This window comes from Oryza sativa, chromosome 9 (genome assembly GCF_034140825.1).
Source record: "Oryza sativa Japonica Group chromosome 9, ASM3414082v1".
Taxonomy (NCBI): domain Eukaryota; kingdom Viridiplantae; phylum Streptophyta; class Magnoliopsida; order Poales; family Poaceae; genus Oryza; species Oryza sativa.
In genome coordinates this window covers 9447186-9459567 of record NC_089043.1, presented here as the reverse complement: position 1 = coordinate 9459567, position 12382 = coordinate 9447186, and the positions used below count along the sequence as shown (strand labels likewise).

The window sequence follows — 12382 nt, the reverse complement described above, 5'->3', positions numbered from 1 at the left end:
CAAAAGTAAAAGTAAGGTGTTTTGTCCAGATTCGTAGCTAGAGTTTGTCTTTTTCTGGGACAGAGTAGTACATACATGTGAATAACAAAATTGAAAAACCAAAAGTGAATTAGGCCATGTTTAGATTCTATGCCAAAACTTTACACCATGTTCACATCAGATGTTTGAACACCTGAATGAAATAATAAATATCGGCCAAAACAATAACTAATTGCACATATTGCGATTAATTTGCGAGACGAATCTTTTAAGCCTAATTGCTCCATGATTTGACAATGTGGTGCTACAGTAAACATTTGCTAATAACGGAATAATTAGACTTATAAATTCGTTAGTATTCGTCTCGCGGTTTACTAACGAATTTTGTAATTAGTTTTTTTATTAGTGCCCAAACACCCCATGCGACACCCTATATAATACCCGATGTAACACGCCAAAACTTTACACCCCTGGATCTAAACACCCCCTTAATCATCAGCCATGGCGGGACATACGAGCAATAGCAGGATGACTACGGTGACGCCCTAGGGAAGCTTCCCTCCGTCCGGCCCTTAGCCGCAGTTCCGGCGGCGGTAGGTTATTTTAATCTCAATTAAGTTGGACGGCTAAAAATATTGGACCCACTGAATTAAGTAAAAATTGAGGGATGGATTTTATTAGCGTCACGTGGTAGCTTGAGAGCATTTTATGGATTGGCACGTGGCAGTGTGAGAGCATTTTAAGAAAGTTCAAATGGACTTTTAGTATTCAACAATTAATATAAAACAAAATTATTAAATTATCTAATATTATTAAATTATTATAAATTATGGTCCTTGATGCAATAATTAAATAACATAATCCGGGTTATCGAATTTTGTTATAGTTTCTCCGTTTCACAATGTAAAACTTTCCAGCATTACCCATATTCATATAGATATTAATGAATCTAAACATATATGTGTCTAGATTCATTAGCATCTATATAAATGTGGACAATGCTAGAAAATTTTACATTATGAAACAGAGGGAGTACTTATTAAGAGAAAGCGGGCTAATCTAATGGTCTAACATATTGCGTGTTTTTATAGTATAGAAAATCTTATTTTAAAAAGATGGTCTAATTTTTTCTACTGATGTGCATACATATAAATTTTAAGTGCGTTATAGTTCTTTTACATACGTAAGCATGTTTTTATTTTTTTAGTAGGTTTTTTTATAGTTTTTCTTCTCGTACTTACGTATGATTCTTGATTTTTTAAATGAACAGTTCCATAGCTTTTTCCCTCATAAGTAGGCATGCTAGTTTTACCCATATGCACGGGATACTAACAGCAAGCAAATAGATCTAATCTACCGGTCTAAAATTATGGGCCCACTAATTTAAATGAAAATCAACAGTGAGATTATAAAATGCCATGTGGCGACTTAGGAGCGTTCGTAGGGACGCCACATGGCGGATTAGGAGCGTTTATAGAAAGATTAATGGACTTTTAGTATATAATAGATTTGCGTGCATTTTTATTTTTGAAGTGTGGTGTATTATGAATGCGCACTTGAATATCTATCCATGATATACCAAAAGTGCATTAAATAATATCTAAAGTTGATTAGATGGTAATATAATATAGTTTAGAGCACTCACACAAAATATTATTTATATTGCTCATATTATTTGAGCATACTAATTTCAAGAAAATTATGAAGGCACCGGATTTTTATGCCGTGGTTTGGACTATCTATATATGAGTTAGTTTTTTTTATTATTTAGCTATGCATGTTTGCAAAACAACGCATGCAAGTGCAACATGTGTTGTTGAATTGTTTCATATTTTTTTAAATTGTAATTCGGTTGACATGTAAAAGACTAATGGCGTGTGTTCCTTTGATTTTTTTTATTCAATGGCTTGGACTATTTATATGTGAACTATGCCCAAATCTTATATTCTTATATATGAGTAGTATAATATAGGCACATGAAGCTTACATTACTGGTTTGACTCCGATAATTAGATTAGAAATCAGACGTATAACTTATAATTATAATTATTGATTGTTTCTTTAAGTTTGATAGCTTAAAAAAATAGTGAGAGGAGAGGAATGAAGAGCATAGGGTCGAGCCACAGAGGGAAAGGAAAGGTTGGGTAGTACTTTGCGTAGGTTGGGGGGCGAGGGATGGAGAAGACTCTTTTTCTAAATGATTTAGCTAATGATCAAATGTTTTTTTTCAGATTTCTATATTTGTTTTCTAATTTTAAGGCATGGCATATCACAGGTTATGATTTTTTTTCTTAAGGTAAATTTAATGACTGAAAACAGTTTTAAGTGAAAACCGATGATAAGCTGTTTTGTGTTTTCCTTTTAATTTATATTTTTTTCTATTTTTTTGTGGTGACTTAATAGCGCTCTAAAATATGACACATAGTGACTCTGTATTTTTACTAATTTTTATTATGTAGAATAATTTATGATGACATAATACATATTGTCAATTTTTTGTTGTTTGGTTGTTGGTCCATGTTCAAATTATGTATTTCAAATTTTATATACCAAAATATGAGTAATAAAGATCATGATTTTCTTATTTAGTTATAAATAAAAATAAATAAAAGAACATTACAAACAAATTAAAAATCGGGTGTTATTTGGTTGTAAAAGAGATGTCTATTCAAATTATGTATTTAAATTTTTATATAGTAACATATGGTTAATATAGATCTTAATTTATTTATATATCTAGTGATAAAAACAACAGTTCAAATAAATTAAAAATTAGATATAACTATGATGATTTAGCTATCTAACTGTTGATTATTGTTCTTTAAGTTATTAGTAAAAAATACATCGTTTAATAATTTATAAAATCATCAAATCATTAATCATCCATGTATATAATATACCACCTAAAGTCCACAGCCGTGCTTCACCCGTTTAGCCTCAAGCTAAGAAATTAAGTTAAAAACTACGATGTATAAGACAAACGGAAAGAGGCAAGGAGAGGATAGGTCCAACGGAGGGAGTAAACATGCATGTGTGCGTACATACGGTACTATGAATGGGAGAAGATTTTTTTAATATGAAAAAATACCCGTGCTTTGCAATGGGTGAAGGCTATCTTAATATTATTATTGTTATACGGTCTAGCTAAAGTGAAATTCACTGTAGGAATTTGCTTGAATATTGTTTTTACAATATCATGAGTTACAATTAGGAGTCCAATCGTCTTAAATTAGCATGCGAGTTTTTAAAAGAGATTTCCTATGCGGCGCATTCTATATATATTTCCAAAAGCAAGCGAATTTAAAAACCTACTCAAATACAAATCTATAATTCCAAAAGCGAATGAACTTAAAAACCGACTCAAACACGAATGACGTACCAAAGTACCGGCAAAAACATCTTCAATTTTTATAATAGTAAAGATTTGGTCCACCAATTTAAGTTATCTATAATTATTAGTTGATCTAATGTACTCAAATAATGAATCACCGAGCATTTATAGAATATCCATGTGTTAGATTAAGAACATGTTTATAAGATATTTAATTAACTTTAAGTATATAATAGAAATAAAGAAACGGAGGGAGAGCTGGGTAGACCTAGTAGATTAAAGTCTATTTGTGGGTTTTTTTTCATAAAAATAGTTTCAATTTTTGTTATTTGGGGGATAAAAAAAGCAAACGAAACGGAGGACAGAAAACGTACGTTGTATGTCGTACTTGCATATTCTACACAGAGACATGGATGGAGGGATGTTTTTTTAACGGAGACCTAACCATCTAAAATAATGGGTCCACCGATTTATTTAAATAAAAATCAATGGTCAGATTTTTCTATTTTATTACATTGCCATATGGCGGTATGAGAGCGTTTATAGGGTGCTACGTGGCGATACGGGAGCGTGTATAGGAAGTTTAATGGACTTTTATATAATATATATATATATATATATATATATATATATATATATATATATATATATATATAATAATAGATATTTTCCATGCACTGGCTCTTGTTAGTGTCACGTCCAAGTTTTTCAACTGGCTGATGTCATACTCTTTTGATCATGACATTACAAAAGTAGTCTAGTTTACCCGTTCATAGTTTCTCTTGGTAGGTGTCATTAATTAATATATACTTTGAAAACGATATAACCTGATACCCTTCTTCTAATTAATCTTCTTTCCATGAGAGCGAATTAGCTTGGATGTATACATGGATACAGATGTCGGATTTCTATCTATTATTTTTTCAAAAGAAGAGCGAATCAGAGTATCTCAACATTGTTAAAGAAATTCAAATCCAGCCATATCATCGGCTTGGCCAAAGCCACACAACATCGATGAGCAGCAGACAAAGATCCATGCAATATATATTGTAGAATTAATAAGCTTATCACCCATATACAAGAAAAGGACAGCGTCTTAAGCTTTCTTTCAGTCCTTGATCGTGGTACCTCTTAATCCTAAAGGACCTTAAAAAGCTCCTAGAGTCTATCATATAAGCTTTGCACATAGTACAATCTAGCTAATACGGTAATTTTGCAATTAGCATGCACCGTGATTATTGTCACCTTCCTCCAGAGAGAGCGGACATTAGTGAGCCGTGGCTGGCTGCTGATGAATGGTTTGTTACTGATGAAGGAAAAGACATGACGTACGAGTCAAACCCTTCGTTCTGCATCAACGTTAGCATCTCAAAGCTCAAATGAGGTGGCATATCCTCAGGTATTGGAACCTCTCCTTCAAGGTATTGCATGACTTGCTGCATTTTTGGTCTAGCATCTGCAAACGGGTGGGAGCACAGCAATCCCAGCTTTAGTGCCATGCTTGCCTCGTCAACATCATAGTTACCTTGGAGCTTCGTGTCTACTGTATCAGTAAGTGATCCCTTCTGCCAATGCTCTAGCACCCAATCCACCAGCATGATTTGGTTACCGTTGACATCTTCCTTGATGGGCCTTTTCCCACATGTGACTTCAAGAACAAATATACCGAAGGAAAATACATCGGTGAGAGGGGTTGCCTTGCTGCTTGATGCCAATTCAGGAGCCATGTATCCTATGGTGCCTACCACACGGGTTGTTTGTGCATCGACACCACGATCGTACAACCTTGCAAGGCCAAAGTCACCAAGTCTCCCATTCATCTCGGCGTCAAGGAGCACATTGCTTGCCTTGATATCTCGATGAATGACAACTTTCTCCCACTCCTCATGAAGATAGACCAATCCAGATGTAATTCCTTTGATGATCAGGAACCTTTGAGCCCAAGTAAGGATCGGCTTGTCCTCTTAACCATACAAGTACTTGTCAAGGCTTCCTTTTGGTATGTAGTCATACACTAAAAATAATTCACCTTTTCGTCGACAATAACCAAGTAAATGCACAATGTTACGGTGTTGGAGGCGGCCTATGCTGACAACTTCTGCAACGAATTCCTTCATGCCCTGCTTTGAATCATGTGACACTCTTTTCACTGCTATATCTAGTTTTGACGCTGGAAGCACTCCTCTATATACTCTTCCGAATCCTCCAATGCCTAAAAGATTCTTGTCCTTGAATCCTTCCGTGGCATGAAACAAATCCCTAAAAGAGAATCTATGTGGCCCAAACTCAACTTCCCAATCTTCCCGTACCTCTGAATATCTTAGGTGCCTTCGTACAAGTAAAAGAATGATGGTGCCAACGGAAAGGATGGACACTGCCGTTGCTATTGGTAAAATGATTTCTAGGATCTTTGATCTAGCCTTGGGTTCAAAATGAGGCATCTTCGGCAGACTGGTGATATCAATACTTGGAGCAGCACTATTTAGACCAAAACTCCACCCGAGAATGTAATGCCGAGTGTTGTCCCTGCCTGCAGCAGATGAAAAGCCAACATATGCCATCTCACTAAGTACAGATGAGAGGTTACGATTGGCTGATCCTAATGGCTTTAATGGTTTCGCCATACCCATGGGAGCCATGGTGACACTAATTTGTGCGATATCTCCATTGTAATCCACCCAAACTTGCATTGCTTCACTACTAGTTATGGTCAAATTACTGAAGATACCATCTTTATCATCATAGAAACCAGCAGGGTATGAGTCCACAGAGATGAGACTATTGATGTCAAACCCAACGTGGTTGTTGTTGATATCTTGGAACTCAATATTTTTTATGCTGTCAAACTCGACTGCAAAGATTTGGTTTTTCATGTCGCCATTGTTCTCGCTGTTGAGGAGTCCCAGGAATTGTACTGGCAACGCGGATGAAAAATTCTTGCTTGGTGCTATGAAGAATGTAAAGCCTTGGCTAGGGTAGGTAGATTGGACACCAAATACAAAAGATGTGGAAAAGGATTGCACCAGGCCACTGGAGAAGTTGCAGAAGGGCAGCGGAGTTGGATAGAAAGCATGCCCATTGAGCCTGGTAGAGCCATTGGTTATGTCGAGGAGGCCGTTGGCAGTCACCATGGCTGCACCATCAAGGGTAATGTTATTGTGGGCGAAGCCAGAGTAGATGAATACGTATTCACCATATGCACAGCTCACTAGATCAAGGCTAAAGAACAGTATCTGTAGAAGTAATAAAGTGAGCTTCATGCCAGCCTTGACTATAAACCCAGGCCTTTGCCCACAATATTTGTAGAAGTAAAAAAGAGTGATCGAAAAGTGAGGAGGTGATCTTGGGCAGTTGCCTCCTTTTAAGCTTACACCGGAGTTTATAACATCCAGAGATAAGGCAATGTCTAGCAACTCCATGGCTTTTACTTTTCTCTTGTTTTGTTTTTCCCCGCTGCCGTATCTATTCAAGTATGTATCCAATTGTGGACAAGGTTAATTTGTAAGTTGACTACTTTACTTTGGTGAATACTATCAGTATTCCTGTTAAAAAAATACTATCAGTATTATCACCGATAGAAGTGATCTTAATTATTGATTTATAAGTTTAACTAACAATAGAGAAAAAAATATTCTACTACCCATAGTTGAGATGGTAGTATAAATAGATATGATCCATGTAATTAGAAAAGATGAGCGGCTATTAATTTCTACTAGTAGTAGACACCGTTGTTAAACATTTCTCTATAAGTTTGTTACCGATCGATACCAATATATGTAATTATGTTTAATTTTTATTTGTGTAATAATAAATACAAGAAAAAATATCCAAAATTTCCATGGACTAAGTAATATAATATATTTATAAATTTCCCGAAGTGATTTCTAGCAGTTATTTTTTTAAGTTTGATTCAAACTTAAAAAGTCAAGCTAGAACATAAAGTTATAAATTGAGTAAAATACACTAGCGGTCCTTAAACTTGTCATGAGGTTTCACTTAGGTCCACGAATTTGCAAAGCGCGCATCGAGGTCTCTAAACTTGGTTTATTGTATCATCCCGATCCAAAGCGTCTATTGACCGTGGTCTTGCGTACGTGGCACACCACGTGGACGATAATATGGTGTTTTTTCCTTTCCCCTTTTCTTTTTCCTCCTATTCTTTTATCTTCTTCCTCCACTAAAGCCACCTCGAGCTCCCCCGCGTCGAACAGGCCGAAGAAGAGAGAAATGAAAGAGGAAGAAGGGAGAAAAAATAAATAAATAAATAAATAAATAATAATAATAATAATAATAATAATAATAATAATAATAATAATAATGTGCCATGTTGTCGTTTACATGTCATGCCACGTAGGCAAGACCACGGTTAAACAACGCTTTGGATCAGGATGATACAATAAATCAAGTTTAGAGACCTCAATGCACACTTTGCAAGTTCGTGGACGTAGATAAAACCTGCTTGTATATTTAAGGACCGCTAGTGCAATTTACTCTTATAAATTTTGAATCCATGTTTGATAATTAAATAGTTCAAATAATCTATAAATGTGATTATTTGTATTAAAAAGGTAAGCATGAACCACTACAAAGATAGCAAAGATAATATTTGTGTTTAATAATATTGACGCTGTTTTTGAAATGAACATCAAATGTTTCATATTGTTATAGCAAATAAAAAGTTATAACATTATAGTTTAGTTTGGAAGGCTATATATGATCTAGAAAAGGTAAAACAAAACCGCCACCAATATAACGCTGTAACATCTAGTCATTGTGACTTGTTGGAGTGCGAGGAAACAATTCTAGACTGCATTGCCATCAGGCAACAGGTAATCCAACTGTCCAGACATGGCATTTTCAGACTAGTACTTTTCTACATTGAACGGGACTAGTGCATTAGAAAATTTTACTAGCGACGAAGACATGATGTGGTTGATTTAAAGCCGCGTCCTAATATTCCATCTGGCATTTTTTTCTACCGCAACCCAAGTCATGTTGACTCAGCAGGATGCGAATCTAGCAATATACAAGTGAGAAACAGCTGAAGAGGAGACCAAACTACCAAAACGGACAAAGTAATTCTACAGATGGATAGAATCAAATTTATTTGATGGGTACTTCTTGCAATTTTTGACTATTTAGTTGTGGTGTTTAAAAATCAAATGTCATTAATTAATGACATGAAAGCTCAACATTGATTTGACACGATTTTGTTTGTCATCCTAATAATTTAATAATTCTTAATTCCTAAGTTGTAACCGATATAGTTTGTTACTATTTGGATAATTACATGATGGCAAAAAATGTTGTTTTACTTTCTCCAGTTCACTTGAGTTTGTTGGGGAACTATCTAATAGCGAGTTGATGTAGTATATACACACCAGTTATACTAGTATTTCATTATGCAAAAAATAAAATTCCATAAAAGAACATTTTTATGGAATTTTAATTTTTTTAATTCACCATAAAATTTTAAAAAATAAATTTAAGGACGAAATAATTTGGAAAATTTCAGACAACGCTGTGTGTACATAACTGTTCGTCCTTTTTACTTACAGTTGTCAATCACCTGTTGTACTTTACGAGATTTTTAGCACGGTATCATTCCAAAGTAAGATTAATATCATGTTCTTGAAAATAATTATTGAGTGATTTTACAATACTTGAGGACGTATCGAGCAAGATACCACAATTTTTAGGTAAATTTACACTAGAATATCTCTAAATTGTAATGCGAAGTAGAAAAAAAAAATCCCCTAACTGTTACTTTCAGAAAGGGAAGCTTGTGGAAAACCGGGGTAGCTAGACACCTGACTTGGGGTTTAGGGTATATAGTCCAGCGTGGTTGTGGTCTCAGGAGATCCACCGTGCAAAATATTTATAAGATGCTTACCTAGCTACCGTGTAAGCACGATTAACCGGTGTTCGAACTACAAAATATACGCTACATATGCTCTTCCAACTTCCTTGAAGGCTGAAGTTCTATACCTGTGACATGGAGCATCCTCCCTTCTTTCTGCTCCTTGTGTCGCTTGGCTTCAACCTTATAGCCCTTTGTGCCGGTCAAAACCAATTCATCTACCATGGTTTCACCGGCAAAAACCTCACTATCGATGGCACCACCAAAATCACACCGGAAGGACTCCTTGAGCTGACTAGTGACAAGAATGATCTCAATGGCCATGCATTCTTCCCAACACCTATGCATTTCCGCAGTTCACCCAACAGCACCGTTCAGTCATTCTCGGTGAACTTCATGTTCGCCATCCAGTCCTTCTACTCCGATAGAAGCTACGATGGCATGGCGTTCTTGATAGCCCCAAGCAACAATCTCTCGACTGCGTGGCCAGATGGGTACCTGGGTCTCTTTAACATCAGCAACAGAGGGAATTCAAGTAACCGCATCCTCGCAGTCGAGCTCGACACCTTTCAGAACAATGAGTTTGGGGATATCAGTAACAGCCATGTTGGCATTGATATCAATGACGTCCGCTCCGTGAATTCCTCCTTTGCTGGCTTCTATGATGACAAGAACGGGATTTTCACAAACTTGACTCTGTACAATGGTCGGGCTATGCAAGTTTGGATGGAATACAGCGAAGAGGCCACGCAGATCACCGTGACCATGGCTCCCATTGATACACCAAAGCCGAAGAGGCCACTGCTCTATGCCACCTATGATCTCTCGACTGTGCTCACAGACCCTGTGTACATAGGTTTTTCAGCTGCAACTGGCGTAATTAGCACACGACATATCGTGCTTGGCTGGAGCTTTGGCATGGGTGTTCCAGCTCCGGACATTGATATCACCAAACTACCAAAGCTACCTCGTGTTGGAACCAAGCCTCGTTCCAATGTCTTGGAAATCGTCCTCCCAATAGCCAGTGCCATGTTCATCATCATTGTCGGCACCATGGTCATTTTGATTGTGCGGAGGAAGCTACTGTATGCTGAGCTACGAGAAGATTGGGAGATTGATTTTGGGCCTCAGCGGTTTTCATACAAGGACCTGTTCCATGCCACTCAAGGATTTAAGAATAAAAACATGATTGGAGTAGGTGGATTTGGGAAAGTCTATAAAGGAGTCCTTGCGACATCCAAATTGGAGATTGCCGTGAAGAAGATCTCCCATGAGTCGAGACAAGGAATGAAGGAGTTTATAACAGAGATTGTTAGCATTGGTCGTCTTCGACATCGCAACCTTGTGCCACTACTTGGCTACTGTCGACGGAAGAGTGAACTACTTTTGGTCTATAACTACATGCCAAAAGGTAGTCTTGATAAGTATCTACATGATGTAGACAATAGGGCTATACTTAATTGGGCTCAAAGATTTCAGATAATTAAAGATGTTGCATGTGGATTGTTCTATTTGCACGAGAGATGGGAGAAAGTTGTTATACATCGAGACATAAAGGCAAGCAATATACTCCTTGATGCTGAAATGAATGGGAGATTAGGCGACTTTGGGCTTGCACGACTATATGATCATGGTACTGACCTACAGACTACACATGTGGTTAGGACCATGGGCTACCTAGCACCTGAGATGGTACAGACAGGTAAGGCATCCCCTCTCACAGATGTGTTTGCTTTTGGCGCATTCCTTCTTGAGACCACTTGTGGACAAAGGCCAGTGAAACAAAACTCTCAAGGCAACCAACTTATGCTGGTTGATTGGGTTCTTAAGCATTGGCATGATGGATCTCTCACTGAGGCAGTGGACATGAGACTCCAAGGTGATTATAACATTGAAGAGGCATGCCTAGTCCTAAAATTAGCTCTTGTGTGTTTGCATCCATTTCCTGCTTCAAGGCCAAATATGCGGCAGGTAATGCAATACCTCGACAAGGACTTGCCACAGCCAGAGTTAGCACCAACACGTCTAGGTTTCAGCAAGCTACCTTTGATGCAAAGCAAAGGATTTAACCCATCAGCCATGTCATATCCGGAGTTTAGGACAAGCATCGGCACATTCTCTGGCCTCTCAGGTGGACGATGATGCTCACGGTGTTCGACATATCTAATTTTAATTTGAAAGATTTGAAAAAATATTATTACTTACGAATGCTTGCTTGGGCACTTCAAACAAGTATAATGTGTTACATACGAAGGGGTTGATGTAATTGGTCAGTGTATTCACAGGAAGTAATTTTATTATATATAGAAATTTGTATAATTAAAATCTAGATCAACTGTGTGTGTGTAGCGCCCAAGGTGCTATCAACCAAGAATCCTAATTAGCATGCGTGTATCAGGAAGAGAAGTGGCGTGCGGTTTCTGACCATGTGGCGATACGCTTGGGTTAGGGTTAGAGTTTTGTTGTGGGTGGGGTGGAGTGGGGTGGGGTGGGGGAGGATGGCACTGGGGAGGGAAAGTTGGGGGGGGGGTCGGGGGGTCGGGTTTGGAGGAATGGCCTAGGAGGCAGTGGGTGGTGGACAAGGACGGCAGCGAAGCGGTGGCATTGCCGCCGGAGTCACGGGGTCGGCAGCGAGACGTGGGCCGGTGATGGTGGTGGAGGAAAAACGAGGCGAAGAGGAGTGGGAGGGGGCTAGCTGTGCGAGGCCGTGTCAACTGGGGTGGCAGCATGATAGGGTGGGGGTGGCGATGGAGAAAGAACTTACCTGTTACCAGAGGGTGGAGGAAGGGACTCGTCAGTGAACTAGCGCTAGCACTGTCGTCCACTCCGCTTGCATCGCCGTCGATGGAGTGAGGAGGAGGGGCTCATTGGAGGGAGAAGCAGGCTTATTGGCGTCGTCGTCATCGTCACCGTAGCTCTGCTCCCCTGCTTTGGCTCGCGTCCTAGAGAGAAAGAGATAAGGGTGAGAGAGAAGGGAGGATCACGTATTGGAGATAGAATACGGTGGGGACGGACATGGGAGATAGCGGGCCCCGCTATCAACAGCCACTGCCGTTTACATGCTAACCGAAGCTGCTAAGCTCTGTTAACTTTTTATGCAAATTTTCCATTTTTGGTAATTTACAATTGCATTCTTGTACAAATTCCTATTTTGTTTTCTTGTTAGGAACTCGTTTTAATTTAAAAAACTATGATTGAATTTTACAATTGAT

At 38.1% G+C, this 12382-nt stretch overlaps 1 protein-coding gene and 1 pseudogene across 1 annotated transcript; one reads left to right on the top strand and one right to left on the bottom strand.

Moving 5' to 3' along the window:
- Nucleotides 1–4327: 4327 nt before the first annotated feature.
- On the bottom strand, nucleotides 4328–6744 carry LOC107277019 (L-type lectin-domain containing receptor kinase SIT2-like; annotated as a pseudogene).
- Nucleotides 6745–9105: 2361 nt separating this feature from the next.
- LOC107276096 (L-type lectin-domain containing receptor kinase SIT2-like) lies at nucleotides 9106–11499 on the top strand. Its single transcript, XM_015755408.3, has one exon. The coding sequence runs from the start codon at nucleotides 9306–9308 to the stop codon at nucleotides 11310–11312; it is 2007 nt and encodes a 668-aa protein (XP_015610894.1). The 5' UTR covers nucleotides 9106–9305; the 3' UTR covers nucleotides 11313–11499.
- The last annotated feature ends 883 nt before the right edge of the window (nucleotides 11500–12382 follow it).

What these genes read in the sequence shown, in the direction of transcription:
- LOC107276096 (XM_015755408.3), top strand. Translation starts at nt 9,306, where the DNA reads ATGGAGCATCCTCCCTTCTTTCTGCTCCTTGTGTCGCTTGGCTTCAAC.